Raw genomic sequence first — 23,560 nt, forward strand, 5'->3', positions numbered from 1 at the left:
TGTTCCTATGTTTCCTAAGAAATTAATGCACTTTTGAGGTCTAGAAAAAGTGCTGAACGTACTCGCGTTCCGCTTGTTCGGCAGTTTTTTTAGACCTCAAGCATGCATTATTTAAGAAATGGAAAACATTTTCCTTGCTTCTATCGAGTTTTAGTATAAATCAACTAGCGTTCTATCACGAATGCCGTTTTATGATTGGCTACGCTACTCACTAACGATTATGTGATAGAAAATGAGTAGTGTAGCAGTGATAACAATGGGTTGACAGGCCTACACAACTCCTATCCACGTGTCATAGCCGCTTTGAGAGTTTTGCTCGAACTAGTATATCTTTGAGGATCTGCCCCTTTTGTATTGTACGATAGGGGGATCTTTGAATATTTCGCTAAGCAATAATCCTGTTTTTAGGAGGACATTTCACCAGAGTAGAGCCGTTAGAGGTCATAGGTCTGCGTGGTTTCCGCTGTTATCCGCGTGTAATTTGTTGAGTTTGACACCTCTGTTTTTGGCCACGTGCTATTTTTTTAGCTCATTTGATTGCAAGATATGTTTTAAGCTCTCTAAATATTAGCTCTGGAGGGACAAAGTTTGAAATATTCCGTGAGCATGTTGGTTACTTGCATTTTGTGTTATTTCGCCGGGCCCGGCTGTTTGATTTACTGTTGCAAGTTATGCTGCTTGTTATCACGGGTGTCATATTTATCTTTGTCCGGCTTCGCCAGAGATAGCTGTAGCTTTCCTTGTTGAAAGCTATGAGTCTGTCTTAGAGAGACGTTCTTATGCTTCTTGCATCAATTTCATCGAGCTTTTTGTCCTTCCAGTTTGTTCGTTCTGGAACTGCAAAAGTAGGTGTTCACGCGCAAGTCTGTGGACCGTTTTGCGTGTTGCTTATGATATTGTGTGGTTTTGTTCAGGCAAAAGCTCTGAATTTAGGAGTTCTTCCTATGATTGTTCATCCAGCTCCACGTTGTGGTTGTCATTGCTTTTAGTTGCGATGTTGTCAGGTTTTCTGGAGACTGTTAATAGTCCCTCTTTTGTTAGGAGGCTCGTAGCCTTGTAGATCAGGCAAGACCGCGGTTTCGATCCTTCTGGATCTCATCAATTGCCGCTTTACCATGCAGGCCCCGTCCTATCACGTGCGAGTAAAAACTTAATCCAATCACAGCATGTGAGTCCAAGGTGTACATTAGCTACACTAGAAACAAAGGATAAACATACGAAATGCGTGCAAAATACTGTACGCAACCCTCCAAAACTTGGAGATATGCCGTATAAATGCAACGCATAACTACCTTACGCTTTATCCTTCAATTCAAATCACACATGCTGGAGAAAATAAGCGTTATAGCCATCATAGAAAACACAGTGTCAAGCTGTGTACAATAGGCTCGAAGACTTTATGCCCACCATTCGCTAGTGGCAAAACTACCAATCACAATCAAGAATTCTCGATCCGCCGAACGAGTATATAATACCAAAAAAATATGCCAGGTGTGGAGTGTTACCGAGTATTGGTCTCTACCACTCCCTGTTATCGGCAACTGATGAGATCCAGAAGGATCGAAACCGCGGTCTTGCCTGATCTACAAGGCTACGAGCCTCCTAACAAAAGAGGGACTATTAACAGTCTCCAGAAAACCTGACAACATCGCAACTAAAAGCAATGACAACCACAACGTGGAGCTGGATGAACAATCATAGGAAGAACTCCTAAATTCAGAGCTTTTGCCTGAACAAAACCACACAATATCATAAGCAACACGCAAAACGGTCCACAGACTTGCGCGTGAACACCTACTTTTGCAGTTCCAGAACGAACAAACTGGAAGGACAAAAAGCTCGATGAAATTGATGCAAGAAGCATAAGAACGTCTCTCTAAGACAGACTCATAGCTTTCAACAAGGAAAGCTACAGCTATCTCTGGCGAAGCCGGACAAAGATAAATATGACACCCGTGATAACAAGCAGCATAACTTGCAACAGTAAATCAAACAGCCGGGCCCGGCGAAATAACACAAAATGCAAGTAACCAACATGCTCACGGAATATTTCAAACTTTGTCCCTCCAGAGCTAATATTTAGAGAGCTTAAAACATATCTTGCAATCAAATGAGCTAAAAAAAATAGCACGTGGCCAAAAACAGAGGTGTCAAACTCAACAAATTACACGCGGATAACAGCGGAAACCACGCAGACTTATGACCTCTAACGGCTCTACTCTGGTGAAATGTCCTCCTAAAAACAGGATTATTGCTTAGCGAAATATTCAAAGATCCCCCTATCGTACAATACAAAAGGGGCAGATCCTCAAAGATATACTAGTTCGAGCAAAACTCTCAAAGCGGCTATTACACGTGGATAGGAGTTGTGTAGGCCTGCCAACCCATTGTTATCACTCACTAACGATTATGTGATAGAAAATGAGTAGTGTAGCAGTGTGCCCTTGTTAACAAAGTAACAGCCGCTTCTTGGCGTTTTCGAAGTGGATTTAGATAAAGTTTTGAACGACTAGTGGATTTATACTAAAACAGTTAAATTATTCGCTCTTGATTTCTATCACGCGATAGAAATCTCGAGCTCATAATCTAATTGTTTAATAGAAACGCAAGTGAAAGTTTGGGCAAACGAGAATTCTGGGGGACGCGAGCCGATATGCGAGTGTTTCCACAGCTTTAACGACTTCCATAGCTCTTGGTTTGCTTTCGGAGGAACAGACCTAAGTAAGCTAGGAACGCGGAAGGGCAAGGAAGTCCTTCTGTTAAAAGCCTCTTCCTCGGCTTGTGCCGAAGTAAAAAGATCAATGAACGAATAACGAGTCCCTCGGACCTTCCACATGAAACTAGCTCGTTTATCGGCAAGCTTTGAATTATTTTATTGGGTAATGGAGTCTTACATCAACTTCGTAATGCAAAGTGAAGTCGGTATCAAAACATGTTTGTTTAAACTCTGATTGAACGCTTTTACCGGCAAAAAACCCGGATAATTTATTTAACAGGTGTTAAAATTTCTATGGTTCACAAATTAAGCTGGAAAAAAAGTTAAGCTGAGTTAATACTTTTTTTCTCAGACAGTAAAACAAAGTCTGTTTCGTTTCTACTGAAATCAATGACTTTTCTATGAAGTTTCTATTGTTATGTGGCCCATATGTTATTTAAGTTAGCATTTCAAATGTCTTTGCAAACATTTATCAAAGAAATACTTCGAGGTCATGTTATTACAGCAATACCACGACTTTGATCCTCTATATCAGGTTTACCTTCTTATGTCTAACCAGTTTATTTCCTATATTTGCGCTGATATAATACTGGAAAGCAAGGTCGTAATTTTGAGGATGTCTTCTGTATCATTACAAGGCAAAGCAAGCCGAAATATCCTTGTTTAGTAGATCGATCTAGGCAAGCTATAAGGTATTTCAAGGTATGTATCGATGTGTAAAGTATCATCCAAGGTGATAATTTAAATTCTGTAATACAGTGTATCGACATATTAGTACATTTCTGACTGCCGTTAATAATGGGGTTGTATATTTGATAAAGATCATGCATGGTAGTGAAAAGCAACTCATCTTTATTGTATCAGATGCGTAATAGAATGCTCGAGGAAACTCTTGCAGTAATGACGAAGTATCGAAGTGAAGTACTGGCGCGGGAAGCGCGGTGGCCTCATGGCTAGTGTGCTCGACTCGGGATCGAGCGGTGCGGGTTCGAATCCTGGCCGAGGACATTAAGTTGGGTTCTTGGGCAAGATACTTTGCTCTCACAGTGCCTCTCTCCACCCAGGTAAATAAATGGGTACCGGCGAATTTAGTGTTGGTGGACTATCATCCCATCCGGAGGATGGAGGATTCATGCTACGGAAACCGGGATAAGCTCTGGCCTCTTGGGCCTCTTGGCTCATATGCAGACTTTACCTTTTTACCGATGTGGTGTACGGGGGGACGGGTAATTTTAAAGAGATGATACTGCAATTCTTCAGTTCATTGATATTATTATTTTAGAATTGTAGAACCGCGCAACTTAACGATAAAACCATGAATAATCCTTGTCTGGGAACAAATTCTATGAACAATGTAATATTTTGTGGAAACGCGTTTCTAATAAACATGTGTGTTCCAAACATATTACGATATGAACCCAGTATTAGATGAAAAGTGTGCTTGCGGAGTAAACTGAACATACTTAGTCATGATTCAAGCAATGTACTGCCTGATATGAGCCCTCAGAGTCAAAGTGAAACTGGTCATTTCATTAGCGGCGAACAGACGACACATGTTTGAGCCTAGAGCTGTTGAGGCAGAGCAAACTGGACAAGTTAACACAGGAATACAATTTTTAAACGTAAAACACAAACTTCGGCTCCGGAATAGTTTCTTACTTGAAATAGCAACACCTTGTGGGTCAGAAGAACGATTAGGAAGAACAACCATGGCACAATATATTCAGTGTTGGTTAAAGCGTGATGGATTTGAGTACAATTACACAAGGATCAAAAGACTCGCCTTAAAGAAAGCCTTTTTCATGGCAGTCTTAGACTCGTTTATACATCTGCACAGTAGTGCCACAAAAACTCCCGCTGGAGAAACTAACATTGCTATTTTTTCTAGAATTAGTGTTAACCGTTTCCAGTGGGGGGCTTTCTAAAGACACCAATATCAGTATCAAAATGATCCTTATTGGTATCCATACATTTATCATTCTTTCAACAACTGGGAGGATTTCACTTTTCGTCATTTGAGCACTGTGTTGAATGTATGAGGGGAAAGGAGAAATATGATCAGTGTAGGGTTTAAAAGGTTAAACTATACTATTTGATCCTATTTCCTGCAGCAAAGTTTGGAACTTGGTTTGAACATCAACAAAGTACATGGCCAGCTAGAATTTGCGCTCTGCTGAAAGCATCTCTTTTAAGAACAGCTTCGCCTAAATATCAACTAGACTTGGAAATAGCGAAAAAATCGAATTTCTTCAAACTCGCCCACAATGAAGCCCTACGGGCACTAGTTACAAAAATACTGTTTTAAGTTCGATAAATCAAAAAAAAAATTTTTTTCCGCAATTTTTTCGTTTCGATGCCCCAAATCGGCCAAAATCCATCGAAAATGAGCGGCATATTCAGAGGCTCGTAAACTCAAAAGCAAAAATCTTCATTACAAACTGAGTGCACGTTGTATTTGTACTTCCTTTCTTGTCTATTTAGAGCTAAATAGATCGTGATTTGATTAGAACTTAAATATTTGACTTATTTTTTAAATTAACGACCCAAGACAGCTTTACAATAGGTCTACATTTAGCCTATTTTCAAATGCTAAAAAGGCGTTCTGGTACACGGCTTTTCCCAAAATGACTAGTTTGGTCTGAAAGAGCATTGTTTCTTCTTCAAATTAGTGAAATAAAATTTTTGGGTAAATAAAATCGCGAGCGCTGAGATAGCGAACTAAATACAGCACTTCTTCCTGAAAACGTGACCTTTGACCCGAGCGTAACGAAACCAATTAATGCAAGAAAAACCCGGAAGAAAAGCAAACGCTTCGTTATTTTGAAACAATTTCTAGTGATATCTCTCCGAAACCATGATTGCAAGAAACTATTTCCAGCTATGAAATCTTGCCGGGTCAAAGAAGGAGCTAAAGGGCGCATTTTGACACAATAACTTTGTTTGCTGAGAATTGAATTGCAGTCAATTCCAGTGAAATTTGTAAACTTGAAGTATGTTAGCCGATACTTACCTGAATATTTATATTTATAGAAGAGTCGTCTTCTAGGAGTAACCTTCAAAAGAAGCTGGACCCAGATTTGGAAACCTTTAAAAGAAGAAATGTTTAATATTCCGTGACCTGCCCGATGTTATAAATTCCATGAACATGCCAACCGCATGTTTGTCGTAAAACCAACTGAACTCCACTGACAGTTTCCATGGGCAACCCCAAGATAAACAATTCCCAAAAATGTAAAGTGAAATTGGCTGTCTTCATGAACAGTTAGAAGCTAGAGTCAAGTTCCATTATCTTTAAAAAGTGCTTGATTTTATTTGTTTGCGTCGACTTTGTTCACTACTCTCACGTTCGAATGCCGCGAATCGGTCACGCCAAAACAGTGCAGACCGTGCAGACTGCAGACAGTTGTTTGGGCTTTTCATTGTGACTCTTTTTTTTGGGTCTAGTTACAAAATAGTGTTAAATATATCTGAAAGTTTGTCATTTATCCACAGGCTGCACAAGCGCAGTATTTGACTTTTGATTCAATAGACAAACGCGTACAAGACTGTGTATGGGAAAGTTACTCAGTGTGCACGACCGATACTACGCAGTATGCGAACGTGACAGTAACTACTGAGTGAACAACTTAGAATCAAGCCCTTTTAAAAGGTAATGGAACGTGACTCCAGCTTCTATAACTGTTCATGAAGACCGCCAATTTCACTTTACATTTTTGGGGATTGTTTATTTTGGGGTTGCCCATGGAAACTGTCAGAGGAGTAATGTGAGTTTTACGACAAACATGCGGTCGGCATGTGCATGGAATTTAAGCTAATTTATAGCAGCGGGCAGGTCACGGAACATTAACATTTCTTCTTTTAGAGGTTTCCAAATCTGGATCCAGCTTCTTTTGAAGGTTGATCCAAGAAGACGACTCTTCTATCAATATAAATATTCAGGTAAGTATCGGCTAACATACTTCAAGTTTACAAATTTCACTGGAATTGACTGCAATTCAATTCTCAGCAAACAAAGTTATTGTGTCAAAATGCGCCCTTTAGCTCCTTCTTTGACCCGGCAAGATTTCATAGCTGGAAATAGTTTCTTGCAATCATGGTTTCGGAGAGATATCACTAGAAATTGTTTCAAAATAACGAAGCGTTTGCTTTTCTTCCGGGTTTTTCTTGCATTAATTGGTTTCGTTACGCTCGGGTCAAAGGTCACGTTTTCAGGAAGAAGTGCTGTATTTAGTTCGCTATCTCAGCGCTCGCGATTTTATTTACCCAAAAATTTTATTTCACTAATTTGAAGAAGAAACAATGCTCTTTCAGACCAAACTAGTCATTTTGGGAAAAGCCGTGTACCAGAACGCCTTTTTAGCATTTGAAAATAGGCTAAATGTAGACCTATTGTAAAGCTGTCTTGGGTCGTTAATTTAAAAAATAAGTCAAATATTTAAGTTCTAATCAAATCACGATCTATTTAGCTCTAAATAGACAAGAAAGGAAGTACAAATACGATGTGCACTCAGTTTGTAATGAAGATTTTTGCTTTTGAGTTTACGAGCCTCTGAATATGCCGCTCATTTTCGATGGATTTTGGCCGATTTGGGGCATCGAAACGAAAAAATTGAGGAAAAAAATACTTTTTGATTTATCGAACTTAAAACGATATTTTTGTAACTAGTGCCCGTAGGGCTTCATTGTGGGCGAGTTTGAAGAAATTCGATTTTTTCGCTATTTCCAAGTCAAGTTGATATTTAGGCGAAGCTGCTCTTAAGAGATCACAAACCAACCCTTTTTTCTTGCAGGTGATAAATGCACCCAAGATATTTGCTGTAATTTTTAAAAGCCCTTGTTGTTTTCTTAGAAGTTCTCTTTATTGGAAAACCCTCTCTTGCCGGGTATATCCAAAGCTCATCTGATGTTTGTTTGGAAGGAAAACGTCTGAAATAGTCCTTGACGCTGAGACATTGGTAGCTTGCATTCTAAATTGTAATTATGGAATGGGCGGTTCAATAAAACCTTTAGCAATGAGATATATGTCGCTTCTCTCACGGATAACAACTTTAACTTTTATCCGGCTCTGTCAGAAACTGTTGTTTGTCGCTGTAGCTTACTTCGAGAAGGCTAAGTAAGTTTGTCATTTGTTTATACATAAGTTTGTTGTTCGCCGAGCTGCGAAAAGCTTAGCTCGGAGAGTGGGAAATGTCCGCGACTTTCACCATGTTCAAAACGCCAGTATTTACAACCCAATGAATTTGAATAAGTCTAAGAGATGCTCTGAGATGATGTTTCTTACATCAATTTGAGCTCGGTCGATAGCTTTCAGGCACCACATGATTCAAGTGAAGAATCTCCTTACTCTCCTTCGCATGTCTGTTATTGTTTTCTTTCTATTTTTGCTGATTAGGGGGAGAGGGAGGGGAGGGGATATCATTTTCGACTGTATTTCTGAGGAAACGAAACAAAAAAACTCAACGTTATCATTTCGGCATATCAGCCGATTTTGGTCGAGTGATGATTCGTATTTCAGCGAAACGCAGTCGAGTCAGGATACCCATGGCGAGACCGCCTAATATGCCACTGAAGCGCACCAAAAAGGTACGATTAGGTATTTACTATCCCCAAATTCCAGCAATTTAAAAGGTGGCTTACTACAGTTTTGATGGATTAAAACAGTCCTTCTTCTAACTCTTTTGAAAATGTTCCAAGATGTTTTTCCTTTCTCTATTTACTGTTTAGTTAAGTCTTTTACCATTCTATGTGAAACTTAAACAATTAAACGTCAACAAATGGCCAAAATGAACGACCGAGTACCTAAGGAGAGATGTACGGGTCCGCAAATGATCCCAGGACCGCAAATGATCCCGGACCGCAAATGATCCCCAAATTGAACCGCAAATGATCCCGGACCGGAAATGATCCCCATATTGGACCGCAAATGATCCCGATCAAAAAATATGGAATGGCATGGAAGGCGGGATGGTGTGGATAGGGAATTGGCGTACGTAAATACCGATGTTTTTATTAAAGCCATCTTATAATTATACTGGCTTACAACTTGCTCTTTTTTTCATACTTTCGACTAAATTTTGTTGCTAACTACGATGTTGTGAATATCACCACTCAATCATCAAAACACGACTTGGCTTGTATTTCTTTGCAATTCTCAGTAAAATTATGATCAATGCAACATATCCTCCTTTGTTAAACATTGATATTTCGGTGTTATAGTTAAATCACATTTCATCAACCATTAACGCCACTCGTCTAAAGTTTTAAACTAAAATCTAACCATGAAGCAACTATTACAGAAGATGCTGTCACCTGAGTAGACCCACAAGCCTACAACGCTTCATCACTCTGTAAAACACCTAGTGTGTAGCACTGGAAATTTGAACAAATTTATTTTGTAATTTTTCCTTGGTCGTATTTTAGCTTTAATTCATCGGAAATGACTACTTGATTATTCTGAGAAACCAAAATTCCAAGCTATAGTTATGAAGTTCAGCTTCATGACCAAGCAAGGCCAAGGCTTGCGCTTCGTTTTGACAATTAGCTGTTTGATAGATGTTTGATACTATCGCCACCGGGATTTCGAGAATGTTTACAAGTATGTGTTTTTCTAAGACTTCTAATTCAATAGATCGTCTTCACGTGACGTGTTTTTATCCTCATCAGGCATAAGAGGCGGTATATTTATGTCTGTTTACAATTAGCGTGCTTCGTTCGGACTCCAGAGCATTTTGAATTTCAGGGTTATGGAGGTTGCGTGACACAAGGCTACGATCGAGTTTGTTGAAAAATATACACTTATCTCATGATTTTGAGCCTTTTTTAGAAGTTAGAGCATTAGGAAAAGTGCTTATGTAAATGCTTTTTTGTTTAGTACTGATCATCAGTCGCCTAGAAAGCCAAAGTAAGTTCCAGAAGTTTACACTATATTCCGGCCGCCATATTGGTGTACCACGGATGTACATCAACATGGCGTTTTTTTGCTGGGCTCTGTAAATTTCTGGGAAACATTTACGACGAATATCTGAAGTTTGGGGAAACGCACAGGCCTAAAACTTGGAGAAGTGTCTTATTTAGTTATCTTCTATAGCGTACATCACAATTTCTTAGCTTTTTCCATTGTTTGGTTTTCGATTTATTATTTTCTTTCATTGCGTGACAGTGAAAACGATCTGTACTCTTCGAAGAACAACACAGCAGCTGTGGAATATTTTTTTGTAAAATGATAAAACATGTGTTTTAGTTCATAATTCTTGTACATGTTGTCACCTTCCTCTGATATAAATCCATGCCATTCCTTATTTTTTGATCGGGATCATTTGCGGTCCAATATGGGGATCATTTGCGGTCCTGGGATCATTTGCGGACCCGTACAGAGACTGGGCACTAGCAGGTCAACAAAATAATCTACCCGTGTGACCCCACTTCAAAATTTCAGAAATAAGAAATTGGCTCTGATTTAACATTCATGTAAAGTAAAATAAAAGTCTGTAAGACAGATTTTTCGCAAACTAAGAAAAAGTGAAATCAAAAATAGTTCAAAATCTGTCTTACAGATTTTTATTTTACTTTGCATGAATGTTCAATCAGAGCCAATTTCTTATTCCTGAAATTTTGAGGTGGGGTCATATACTCAGTCGTTCATTTTGGCCATTTGTTGACGTTTAATTGTTTAAGTTTCACAAAGAATTGTAAAAGACTTAAGTAAACAGTAAATAGAGAAAGGAAAAACATCTTGGAACATTTTTCAAAAGAGTCAAGAGTTTGGCCGTTATAATCCATCAAAACTGTAGTAAGCCACTTTAAGACATCATCATCATAACAATAGACATGGCTTCTGATTGGCTGATTGCGAATTTGGGTACGGTAACATCACACAGGTCTGCAGGAACAAAATTTCAATGCGAGGGCTCAAGGACTGACGGCATATGCTGATGGGCAGTTAGCGTGCGGTGGCATCTCAAGCCTTTGTTAACTCGTTTTTCTTGATCATAACTGCCTTGTGGTATAGAACTTAACTTCGTGTGGACAATTCACGAGTCAACTTTGACGCGTCAGTTACATGTGTTCGAAAATCGAGAAGTTGCCTGTCTATAAAATTCCATATTATTTCGAAACCTTGGCTGGATTCAGAAATGAGTTGTTTTCACACCGGCCTGGTCCTAGCGCTACAGAGAGAAATTATTTTTCAAGTACGTTTGCGATCCTACGTATTTGCATATGGCATCTATACGCTCAAAATTCAAGTAAAACGCCATTTTGGTTTTCTTACAGAGATTTAAAGAAACCTCGTAAAATTCTGGCTGGTAACACGGGGAAAGAACACGACGGAATCAGGAGTGTATTCTCCTTCGTCAAATATAACAATAAATAAATGAATTAATAAATTGCTCAGTGGCACATCCCACGGAGAGGCTCTTTGCCCACTGTTTCCAGATTGAATTGAAATTTAGAAGGTTGGATAGATTATCGAGAGGACCGGAGTGAAACCTCCAGAGCAAAGATGAGAACGAACAACAACCTCAACTCACTTAGGACGCCTGGTGGGAGGCGATATATCTTTCGAAAACAATAAAAATCGTCCTATATTAACTAAATAGTCTCTTTTCTTTCATTACCTTCATCTGTCTCGAGTATATCCTTCAAGTTCAAAAAATTACCATTACGATAAATTTCTGCACGACATTGAACGAAAGACAATTTGAACTCCTGGATGAAAATTACTTGTATGTATATTTGATATCCTACTGATTTATCAGCCTAACAGTTAAGTGACACCCTCAAAAAATATTACCAGCGCAATTAAAACTCTGCAAAGTATATCCTCCGCTATTTAGAGTTCTTTCCACTAATCGGACGAGAGGGCATCCATCTTTATTGTAGTCTTTGTTACCAGATTCTATCACGCCATAAGGTTAAGGCAATACGCAGAAATCAAGTAAAATGCTCTAAATATACTAGCACATCTTCCTAAGGAAATTATAAGCAAAGATTTTAACCTTATATTTTACTACATCTCCAGTTACTCTGCGGGATTTATTCTCCAGCAATACAAGCACCAATACACACAAACCGCTCGTTACAATCGTGTGGAAACCATTCTTCAGCGATTGCAGCGATCTTTACGATAACAATCGATGAAATAGACTTTAGTTCGATCTCGTTGATCGTAAACATTAAGTGGTCATATGGAAAGTGGTAGCTAGTGGCAAGGAGCGCTGAGCTGATAGTGATCGCAATCATCCAAACGCTAGTGGTGCCCACTGTATGGAAGTCTGATGCCAGCTGTCCAAACGGGTTTTTCATATATATTGGATGGAGATCAAAAGCTATAAATTGCTGGGGAAAAACTGAACAAGTTTTATTGTTGAATAAAATAAAAAGAACAAATAAATCATTTAACCATTGTTAACATTAAGTCCGCCTAGTTTACCCTTCATGTCAAGGGAACTGTAGATATTTTCAATAAAGCAAAACCGCGACCATGTGTTCATTTAAACTATTAAAGAAAATAATAGCTTTTCCGCCAACATAATGAGAACTGGTGATAATATCGGAACCTTTTAAAACCGACGTCTTTCAAAACAATTAACAAAGTGATTAACAACTCAAAACCTGAATGACTAAAGTACACAGTTAAATGTTTTTCTTTACGACGTAAGTATTGATACAACTGTTTCACACAAGATAACATATCTAACTTTAAAACCGGCCACAACTTCCTAGTTGGCCGGTAAGACTGTGTTTTTAAACATAGTTTTGCAAGATAACTTAAAATTTGTCGTGGCTAGTTTCATGTAGCACTGACTAAACTGCCGATCTCAATTAGCAATAAAAAAAGACACCCACCAAAACAATTACGAGTAGGTATTTTCAACAAGCTTTTCAGCCTTCTTTATTTTTCATAGCAGCTCCCGTTATTTTTAATTACTTTGAAGGAGTTTTCAGTTTGAAATGAGTTACAAATGTTGTCGGAGAAGCAAATATCATAAACCTGGAAAATTGAATAAGGGGCAGCAATTTTATTTACCCGTAAAGTTCGCTATTGCGCATTCAAAGAAAAATGTTCTGAATAACGTAGCATAAATTGGATTATTTAATCCAATTCGCCCTCGCTCACTAAGCCAATCCACTCACTGCTGCTCCAAATATCACCAATGGCTTTAACATCTTCACCAGTTTCAAAGTGTCTTTTGTTCTGTGACATATACAGATGAAGTTATTTAGCGGCGAAAAGACAACTCTTTTTCACGAGCCGAGTGTCCACCGAATCAACTAAGCTATGCGTTTGATAGTTTGCACCTGACAATAGGTGATTCAAATGTGTTTTTAAATATCGTTGGTTTTGTTTGAGAATTTTCACAATGTCACTGAAAAGCCCCAAAAATTGAAACGAGAGTCTCGCGATTTTTCAGGTGAGCAACCCCACTCATATTCCATGGATGTTATTGACTTATCATTATCTGGTTGTTCTAAGCTTTGTTATCGCCAAATTTCATTACACAATAAAGTTCATTTATCGACATAGAAACACCGACATAGAAACTTCTATAATGTACCAATGTCACCGATACCTAGAATATAATAAAACTGTGAACAACTTTTGCGCATCAGTATATATAGTTTTACTTTTTGAATTTCACTATGCCACCCAACAAAAACATATTTTGCGCACATCTGCCCCGCACAAATGTAGACCACGCTTTTTAATGAGTATTGCGTCTGTTCAATAAAATTAAAGTCAAGGAAAAAACGTGTCAGGAGAAAATAAATTTTAGTGATATCAAATAAGAAGTAATCAATCATTTTCTTGAAATCCTTTTAATACTGCGTTGCTTCATCTTTCGGCAAAGGAAATTAGAAAGAAATGTTTTAATCCTCTATTTCACTACAGCTCTTACTTCTCCAGTTACTCCGGAATAATTCTCTTGCAGTGTGAGCACAAATACACACAATCTTGGTGCATTCAGACTGAAAAATGACTCAAATGTACTGTCTCAAAACAAGAATTATTACATACGTCAAGTTTATCCTGTATGTCAAGGGAACTGTAGATATTTTATTTTTAATAGAACAGTAACATGTGCTCGTAACTCGTCAAGATTAAGGTAAGCGCTCAAATTATTCAGTGCAAGTAAGCGTCGGAAACGTTTCGAAAATTACTCCAAAGTACAGGGTTAGTAATACTAAAAGTGAAGTGTTTTGTTTACGTCGTTAGTAACAGTATAATTGTTTCCAAAAGGTACCACATGTTACCATGCCGGTAAGGTATGTTTTAAAACAGCAGTCATTAAAAAGTTATCACTTTAAATTTATCTTGAGCATTTACACGTAGCACTGACTAAACTATCTCTCTCAATTATCAAGAAAAAAGACGCTGTAGTCAAAAAAATTACGAAGAGTATTTTCAACTTTATCAACATTCAGAGATTTCATGACGCCTTATTTCCATAGGAACGCCCGTAACATTCAATAACTTTGAAGGAATTCATTTTCTTAAATCAGTTTAAAATGAGCTAAACATTTTGTCAAAGAAGCAACCATCACAAACTTGACAAACTAAATAAGGACATCGGTTTCATTTACCGGTAAGATTCGTCAACGTATATAAAAAGAACAGTGAGTTTAATAATAACGAGTAATTTCTTTGAGATCGATTTTGTAATAAAAGCTAACGATAAGTGCGAGTAAAAATACATAAAATTAGCATAAATATGTTTCTAGGAGTAAAAATACTTAAAAATGTCACGAACGGTAGAATGCAATAAAATATGTAAGATAAGTCATAAAAATATTTACGAAGTTAAAAAGAGAATCAAATACTATTATTAAACTTCTTTTGTTTGATGAAAAAAAAATTCGAAGTCAAAGGACTTTGGAGATGGCTTTTGTTCCTGATAATTTAATTTTTTCTTTTACTGCGCGGAACGAACGCGAAATTAACTATAGCGGCAAGGGATCAACCTGGCAAGGCAGTTAAGTTTTCCGTGGAATGTTTTTTTCTTTTTTTTTTTTTTTTTTTATTGCAATAAAATTAGATACGAAAAAAAAATGCCTACTCTACTTGCAATGTTAACGTAACTTACAATTTAACAATACCAACAAAACTTACAATACTAACATTATTTACAGCTTGTTAATATCTTACATTACTTTCATGTCGGGGGTTAGCTACAATAGGAGGCTTTCTCACATCTTGATTTGTGACTTAGATTTATGTTTCTCAATCTTAATCGCTAAGAAGGCATCGAAATAACTCTTCTTCTTTTCTTGAGGCAGTATATAAATAATATTTGGCTATAATCAAGCCAAGATGCTATGTATTATTTCATATCTGCCATATATGATATATGCCATATACCTATTCAATTATGCCATATATTATTTCATTTTTATCGAGAGTGATCCTACCTCTGTTTTTGGAGTTCCACCAATTAGTAAAGAGAGACCAAAAAAACCGAGCTTCGGAACAGGTAACAAAAAGATGGGTTAACGTTTGTCTTTCTCCACAGAGGTGACATTTATCATGTTCCTTGATTGAATCTCTAAAAAGTGTCGCATTTGTGGGTAGAATGTGATGAATTGTTTTGTATTGGAAAATGGCGAGTCTAGTGTCTTTGGTAACATTAAACGGAATGCTATAAATGAGTTGTATTGTATGTTCTTTTAGACTGGCTCCTTTCATCCTTCTTTCGGCTGTAGGCGTAACGGATTTACTCTTAACAAAGAATTTAGTTGCTGATCTACAGGAGAGTTTATCTTAAGATATCTTATCCTTACTCTGCCACGTTGCAGCGGAGAGCAACAAGTGCTGGAGATTCGTTAAGTCTGAGAATTCAGCAAATATTAATTTTGTTAGATGCTGCCTTCCGTTTCTTTTTTTAAGCCTAATCTGTTTCGACACCTCTATTTTTCTCCGAGATTAAAAGCTGTACGATATTGCTGGGATAGTGTTCGTATTTTAACCAGTGTTTCCTCTAAATTGATAGCCTTCACTATATAGAGGAGGAAAGCTTGTTTGCTGGTTACCACAGGGGATAAAATACTGGACTTACTTTACGTCTGACAAGTCCATTCTCTTGGTTCTCTCTCTGTGCTTTTTTACATCTAGCTACACTAAACCGCCGCCTGATTAGCTCAGTCTGTAGAGCGCCTGTCTGCTGTGTGGGAGGTCGAGGGTTCGAGTCCCAGACCGGACCAACACTCAGGGTCTTAAAATAATTGAGGAGAATGTGCTGCCTTTTGTAATCACATCTGCAAATGGTTAGACGTTCAAGTCTTCTCGGAAAAGGGCTATAAACCGTACATTGTTAACAGGGGTCGTTAAAGAACCCACACACTTATCGAAAAGAGTAGGGCACGTAGCTCCCGGTGATGTGGTCTGGCCTTGTCTCACGGGTTGATGCTTGCACCCTTTCCCCTTAGACAGAATTGTCCGAAGAAAAATTGCTATGGCTTTGCTATGACAATGACTAAAGAAAGGTCTTCAGCAACCAAGCTCATGATCAAATAAATATTTTATTTCTAAAAATGTGTCGACAAAGAATTGCCCGTGTCTATATCATAGAAATCATAGTTAAACAGAGAGTAGTGTTTATGGATAACTGGTTTAGGATAGAATATTTTTGAAACGAAACACAGAAACCAGTTTCACTGTTTAGCCCGTCTCACTTTTTTCTCAAATGCTTACTCAACTTGCCGGAAAAAAAACAAGGACATATCGCGTGCTTTCGGTAAAATTCTAATAACAAAAAAACATATCAACCAAAAAAGGCCGCCGCAAATTAAAAACAAAATGAACAAGGAATCGAGCGGTACTTTTCAGCCCAATAAAACCGCTCGAAACCAATAAGATGAAAGTAGTCTCCAGTAAAAAAAGAATAATGGTATTTCAGATTCTTTTCAACGAGTTTTTGAAGAGTTATTTAGAAGGTTGTTAACAAAACAGATATTGATAAGTGTCCCATAATTGCTAGTAAAAAAATTGTCAATACGTTTGTGGTGCAAGTAACTTTCTAAAACAAAGATATAAAAGTCAAAACAATCACAAAGAGGTATTATTTATTACTTATTATTTTCTTGATGTTCCTAAACATTGCCACATTATCCAACGCGTTAGTCTACGAATTAGGCCTTGAACAACAGTTCTCGCGATTGTCAGTTACTCCGAATTCTAATGATTTTTACCTACATTTAAATTCGTTTCAAGAGAAATTTGTTTTAAAATGGTGTTTCTTTATAAAATCTCCGTATTCAGGACTCTTACGCAGACTGAACAAAAACACTTCAATTCGTTGGGTTTGGCTGGGAGCTTATCCAAGTCGTCCAAATATGGGTGTTACAACTCACTCCAGCTGTATCAAGAGGAATGTATTTATATGGGGGAACAACTTGAGTGATATATATCGCTGCAAGAAATAGGGTGACCTGCATATGAAAATAAAAAGAAAACTTCTTATCCGTTAGCCAAGTTGTCTTACTAACATAACTGGAATTCCACCATGAACAACTGGTAAATCAAAATGAATCGGTCTTTCATCTAACGTTTTTGCAATCTACTCAATCCCGTGTGAATCTTTGTTACATTTGGCACGTGATTAGGGCTTACAGAACAAAGTTTTTCTGTCAAGTAAAATTATATAAAATAAAAGTTGAAATAGGGAGGCGGGGATGAAATAATATGTAATGTTTAAAGACGAAACTCAAAATATGCGCTAGGCCTGGGGGAGATTTGCAACTAAAAGCATTCCCCGCTGAGGGAAATTAGAAAATAAAAGTACACCGCCATGATTTTGTAGTCAATGTAACCATATCAACATGTAGGAATGCTTTTCACGAGTATCTTGTTCATATTCCAAAAGGCAACCGCCTCTCAGAAACGCATAAATTATGCGGTCTATGGGGAATAAATAACAGCGTGTCTGCAGTCTTCGTCAGTACTTGAAGAGAGTATTTGATATCACGCCTTGATCCACCGTTGCGAGTTCCAAGTTCCAAGTTCCAAGCAAAGGTAAGACATCAGAACGTGCTTCAGTATTTTGAGTTGAAAGAAGTTGATGTCCCGAATAAGCTTTGTTTTAAGCTAAAACTTAACAACGTTTTACATTTGTTTTTTTCTCCTTATTCGTGTTTTTCTGTTGCAGTAACGATAGTTATGGACACCAAAGTTGCCTGCCTGTTGTTGATCATTTTGGGGGCCCTTACCGCGCAGGGTGCTGTCTCCGGAAACAAGAGGATGAACTTGCACGCCAGGCAGTGGGGCGGCAATGAACGAGGTGAGTGTTCCTCTGTTTCATTGATGACAACCATACGTTGTTAAAACTTTTTTAAAAACTGATTTTTGGCCATGTCAATTAAAATGAATTGCAATTCTTAAGTCGTATTTCAAGCATTACTCATTGATGGTTTACAAACGAATGATCGTTGTCTCTTGTTTGTTTATTTGTTTGTTTGTTTGCTTACAGAATGCATGAATAATGGCGAAGAGCAGTGCTTCCCGATGGGGCAGTGCCCAGAGGGCTTTCGTGAATGCTTTGAATACTACTGTGGTTCCCCTAGTCTTGGATGCTGCTGTTGGGATGAATGGTAAGGATTCCTAGCTAGAAAATCATTTATTTTATTTGTTAATATGTTCATTCTTCTTTCGTCCGATTTTTAAACCGACCGACCAGCTCACTTTTACGAGAGAAGGACGATGGGCAACGAGACATTTTAGGGGGATGGCCTACAGTAGGGCAAGGGTTACAAGAAGACTGCTGAAGACTAGTTCGACTACTCGTTCGAAGCTCCTCGCAAGCAAATCTTCTGGGAACTCCCATATAAACAAGACGGGGTTGGTAGACAGAAATTGTGAAAAAAAAAACCCTAAGAGGTACCAAGATCCTGTTTTGTGGGCGTGACTAGAAATTTTTTTCACCCCTAAGACGTACCAACTCTAAACAACACAACATCATCTCTGGTCATATTTATTTCGGTTCAATACCCTAAAAGGCACCGCGCAGGCTCCCGCTGTGGACCTTTTAAGGCTGAAAACCCTAAGCGGTACCAAGACAGCTTTCTATATGGGAATTTCTCTCCTCCTCCCCGCCTCCCCCCCCCCCCCCCCTTCCCCCACCGAGGAAGCAAACATTTCCATCATGTAGTGTAATTGAAAATTTCCTTTCTTTTTCCAGGTAATAATGGCGGCAATGACGTCTCACGAATGGAATTAAGGCCTTAACGTAGTCTTAAAATGATCATTGGCAAAATGACACCCGAGGAATTAGTTTAGTAAATGCGGGTATTGAGTAAATGGGGAACTGCCCTATAAGGGGTTGGTATTCGGGTAAATATGGGTAATCTGAGAACTTTAAAAATTGTAGCAAGAGGATAAATAAAGGGTGAATCATTGAAAACTATTTCTCGTCTCCATCGTTTATTAACACTGCAAGAAGGGGGGAAAAGGAAGATTAATGGAACTCGATCGGAAACTCGGGGTTCAACACAATTGATTTGTTGGGTGCAGAAATATATAATAGTAGGACTGGGCAGGGCATTTAATTCAAAGATGAAAACTGCTAAGAACTCGGAGGATTCAGTCATGTACAATCAAATTTCGTGCAAATATATGCAGCTGACGCAAAGCGCGCGAAAGTGTATGCAAGCGAGTCGCGATTGGCTCAGTGGATTGGCTTGGTTATTTCTGATTGGATGATAAAGTAGCGCGCTTTTTTAAGTGAATCGTGTAGTGTAGTGAAGAATGCAGTGATGTAAAATCCCAGTAAATGCGTAGGAATGTCGGTCGTTTCGCCTACAAGTCGATTCGCCTACACGTTTCGCCTACACGACCGAAGTCGTTTCGCCTACGCTCTGAATATTCTTAGAACATAGCGCGCGCGCGACTTCGATGTAGGCGAATCGACTTGTAGGCGAAACGATCGGTTACCATGCGTATTAGTTTCGGCACTCGAGTGAAAACCGGTCTTATCTTAGGATGGATTGTCGTCAGGATGCCGGATGCCTTGCAATTGTTTGCTGGCCAAAGGGCGACCTGCTTACAACAGACCAGTGATCAATCCAAGAAGAGTGCAAAATGCGGAAGGACTTCGTTCTATGTCAAGCTTATTACATTTCGTCAAAAATACTCTGCTGCGCGCCGTATTTTCATCCCCCTTCTCGGTGTTTAGATATTCCGATGAAACACGGCCTCTCTTGTTTGGTATATTACATCTAGCCCAAGCGAACAAACGATTCATCCAGCTTGAAGTAAAGGATTTCCTTATCTTGTTTTTATAGTAAACACCACTCAATGAGTGATGCACTGCACTTGCCGGCATGTGTTACACAAGCCGATTTTTAACGCAACAATTTTTAAATCGATGTCGTGTAGCGTGGCGCACAGGGCGACTTTTATCGCAACATTTCCTCGCAGGAACATGCTGCAGGTTTTTGAGAGCGGTTCAAAAACCTGCAACGTTGTCCGAATTTTGCATGTTGCGTTAAAAATTGTCTCGTGTAACATACCGTTGCCGACCGTTGCTGCAACAAAGTTGCGTCCAAAGTTGTCTCGTGTAACATGGATTAAAAAAAGCCGTTAAAAATCGGCTCGTGTAACATCACCTTCGTCAGGGGAAAAATATAGCCTGGTGTTAAAAATAGGACTTCTACTTTGCTGGAGCATTGTTTGGCTAAAATTTGTCAAACATCTTTTATGTTCGGAACTTAAACAAACAGCGGACTTGCGATAAAGCAATCTATATTGTGTTTTTAAGTAAATAAGTTTCAATACGCTCGCGTAAAGATGGTCGCTGTTCAAACTACGGTTTTGTACAGTAAGAAAGTATAAAGAAAAGCTATTTTGTTCTAGTTTCAATTTTCCTTTTGACCTCAGCCCAAAAATAATGTATCTTTATGCAGCTTTTTACGTTGAATATACAGCCTAGCATATAACTTCTGTTAAGTCTTGTTGGCACATGTATCTTGTAAACTGAGTTTAGTTAGTTGACGATTTCAATGAAGCTGACTCTATTCAGATGTCTATTCATGCCTTTTAGTTTGTCATTAGTTTCAAGCTGACTTTATTTAGCCGTCTTGATTTTGTTCCTTACACTTACATGATGCAATCGTGTATTGCTCTAGTATAAGTAAAGTACTCTGTTCATTGTCAGGCGATTTTACATCTCGACGATTTACGATTTACGTCTCGAAGATTTACGATTTTACATCAACGAGTTGTACAACGTAGACGTTTAGCGAAGTACGAAGAATAAAGAGTGAAGTCCAAGTTCTCTGAGTGCCCTGATTTCAGTTGTAGCAAATCCGACGGTACTTTGGAACCCGTGACAAGTTCCTCTCCTGCAGTGAGGGAGTTGCTCCGATTTTTTTCCAGTCATTTTAATCAACTAATTAATAGCTTTACGGGAGAAAAGACTGATCTGATTTCTATCGTTGAAAATTGAATAAATAAGGAAAATAGCAGCTGCACTGTAGTCTTTTCTATTTTACAGTTTGATTGATGACCGTGGCAAACAATTTGGTTCCAATATTTTAACAAGGATTCATCTGTCTGTCAAAATCAAACTTAAAAAGTTTATTTGTGTCCGACACAAGTATTAACTGTAGTTTGAGGCGTGTTTTCATGAGTCTGGGCTCACAAAGATTTGACAATAACTTGGAATGCGTTCTTGTAATAAGCATTAAATAATGCCAAAATGGGACATTTTCAACGCCTCACTGCTCCTTAACGAACATGAGCACCCCGCCCCCCGTTCTTTTATATAATTTAAGTTCTCATATGATAAATATTCAGTGGACAAAATTTGAACCTGAAAAATATATTGACAGTTTTATCTCAGGGGAATAACCTTAAGGGTTACCGTGTACATTCAGATCGACGATTTTCTTCAAATTTGGATTTTTGGGTCAAAGTAATGGTCGAAGACTAATCTCTAATTTTTGAAAACAAAAATTGAGAAAAACTTAATATTGGCGGAGAAAAGGCAGTTTTACGTTATGGCAGGAAGTAAAAGTTCCCTCTTGATTGACAGCCCTATAACGTGTAGTATGCAATCAACCGAGATTACTTTCGCGGGAATATTACCTATACGGATACCACGAATTGGCTGGCTACTCGGTTGATCAGCATTGTTAATCCAAGCATTTTCCCTATAATTCTAGTAAGTTTTAAGTAAACATGGACCACGTAAAACTCCGTGGACCAGTTTGAAAAAGAGAAAAACTAATAAAAATACATCAATGAGTGAAGAAGCGAAAGTTGGCCTTGAGGATGAAACTATAGCTTTCGTATCAAGGGGGCAAAAAGATCGAGAAAGGTTCTGCATAAAATTGAGAACTTGACAGCGATAACAGCGAAGTTTACAGCGACTCTTTCGTTGAGTCTGATACCGATGAATCGTCGGACTCATTGAGACCCATTGGAATATTATCCATGCACATTTGCTCCGCTGCGCTTTCTTTTGTTTGTTTTCTTCGCCCAGCCACTCTAGCGTTCGTGTCCTCTTTCGTCGTCTCCATTTTGCCAGATCAGCTTCAAGAAAAACCGAACTACGGAAACATTATCTCTCCGCTTTGAGCGCATTGCGAAACACAAGGGTTTTTCGGAGATTCCCGAGTAAATTTCACCGCGAGGAGCGAGGTTAATAGTAGTAAACTTTCCAAGCGCTGATTGGCTCAGTGATCTGAGAACCCAGTTGACGGTATTTTGTGGGCCGGGTTTGTTTTTCTCAGCGCTGTTTCCTCGAATAATTTTTTTCGCTTGAAGCAGACTCTTTAAAGAGTTGCCCTCAAATTGCCCTCAAATTTGGACAGTAGCTAGATTAACATATAAAAAACAAACACTTGTCTGCGAATTGCTCATTTCGAAATGTTTTTTCTCTGAGAGCGATTTTTGTCCGATCACTTCACATTTTTTAAATCCTATTTCGATAGTATTCTGTAACTTTTTACTGCAATTGAATATGGCAAAACGTAGACATGCTTTTTTAGCGCTTTTTGTCATGAAATCGAGGAAAAAAAATAAATTGGCGAAAAATAAAATTCGCTTTGACTTATAGCTTCCAAAAGGTGATTAGGGCGTTCGCATTTAGTGGTCGTGAAAAAATCAGCAATTCCTTTTATTTCAAAATTCTTGGTGTAGTTTGGTAGCCAGCTATATAAGCTTTAATTTGATATATTACATTAGTAGTAAATGGAAAGACACCATAGCATACAAAGTTATCAATATTTTGTGTAATCGATCGATCGACTTCACTAATCTTTGTATTACTATTTTCACCGGACGATCTCCCCTCAGCCCTAGCTGGTATGTCCCTTGCTTTCTTGCTGGAATCATTAGATGAAGTTCAGTATGGTATCAGAGCATGTTCTGAAGTTGAAAATCTCATGACGTCAGTAGAAAGAGTTATTTCGTACGCTGGTTTGGAAGCAGAGCCCGGATAAAGCACAGAGAGTTATCCGCCTGAGTCATGGCCACAGAGCAGTGGAAGCATAGCCATCAGAGATTTGTTCTTAAAGTACCTTGAAGGCGGTCGTCGTGTGCGGAGGGATGTCAACCTATCAGTTACCGACAAGGAGAAGATAGGTGTGGCAGGCCGAACAGGAGCTGGCAAGTCGTCCATTGTTGCAGCACTTTTGCGTATGCCAGAACCAGAAGGGCAGGTAATCCTCGTATACATTTAAATTAAAGTGTTATTCACTTTTATGGTACAATAACCACGCTGCAGCACTTTGGTATTTAATCTGCTGTTGCTGACACGGGAAAACAACACTCTGAGTTGCATTATTTATTTTAAGTTAAAATTGTATTCGATTTGCAAGCTTTATTCCCAAGACTGAAGTTTTACGGGTCCG

General features: G+C 38.5%; 1 protein-coding gene across 1 annotated transcript; it reads left to right on the forward strand.

The window, feature by feature from the left end:
- Nucleotides 1-17,635: 17,635 nt before the first annotated feature.
- On the forward strand, nt 17,636-19,110 carry LOC149102799 (small cysteine-rich protein 4-like). The gene is made up of 4 exons (XM_089272463.1): nt 17,636-17,723; nt 17,857-17,988; nt 18,178-18,298; nt 18,886-19,110. Exons 2-4 carry the CDS (start codon nt 17,868-17,870, stop codon nt 18,887-18,889), a joined length of 246 nt encoding a protein of 81 aa, XP_089128589.1. The 5' UTR covers nt 17,636-17,723; nt 17,857-17,867; the 3' UTR covers nt 18,890-19,110.
- Nucleotides 19,111-23,560: the final 4,450 nt, after the last annotated feature.

This window comes from Orbicella faveolata, unplaced genomic scaffold (assembly GCF_042242905.1).
Source record: "Orbicella faveolata isolate gen_17 unplaced genomic scaffold, um_ofav_v1 contig_35, whole genome shotgun sequence".
Lineage (NCBI taxonomy): Eukaryota > Metazoa > Cnidaria > Anthozoa > Scleractinia > Merulinidae > Orbicella > Orbicella faveolata.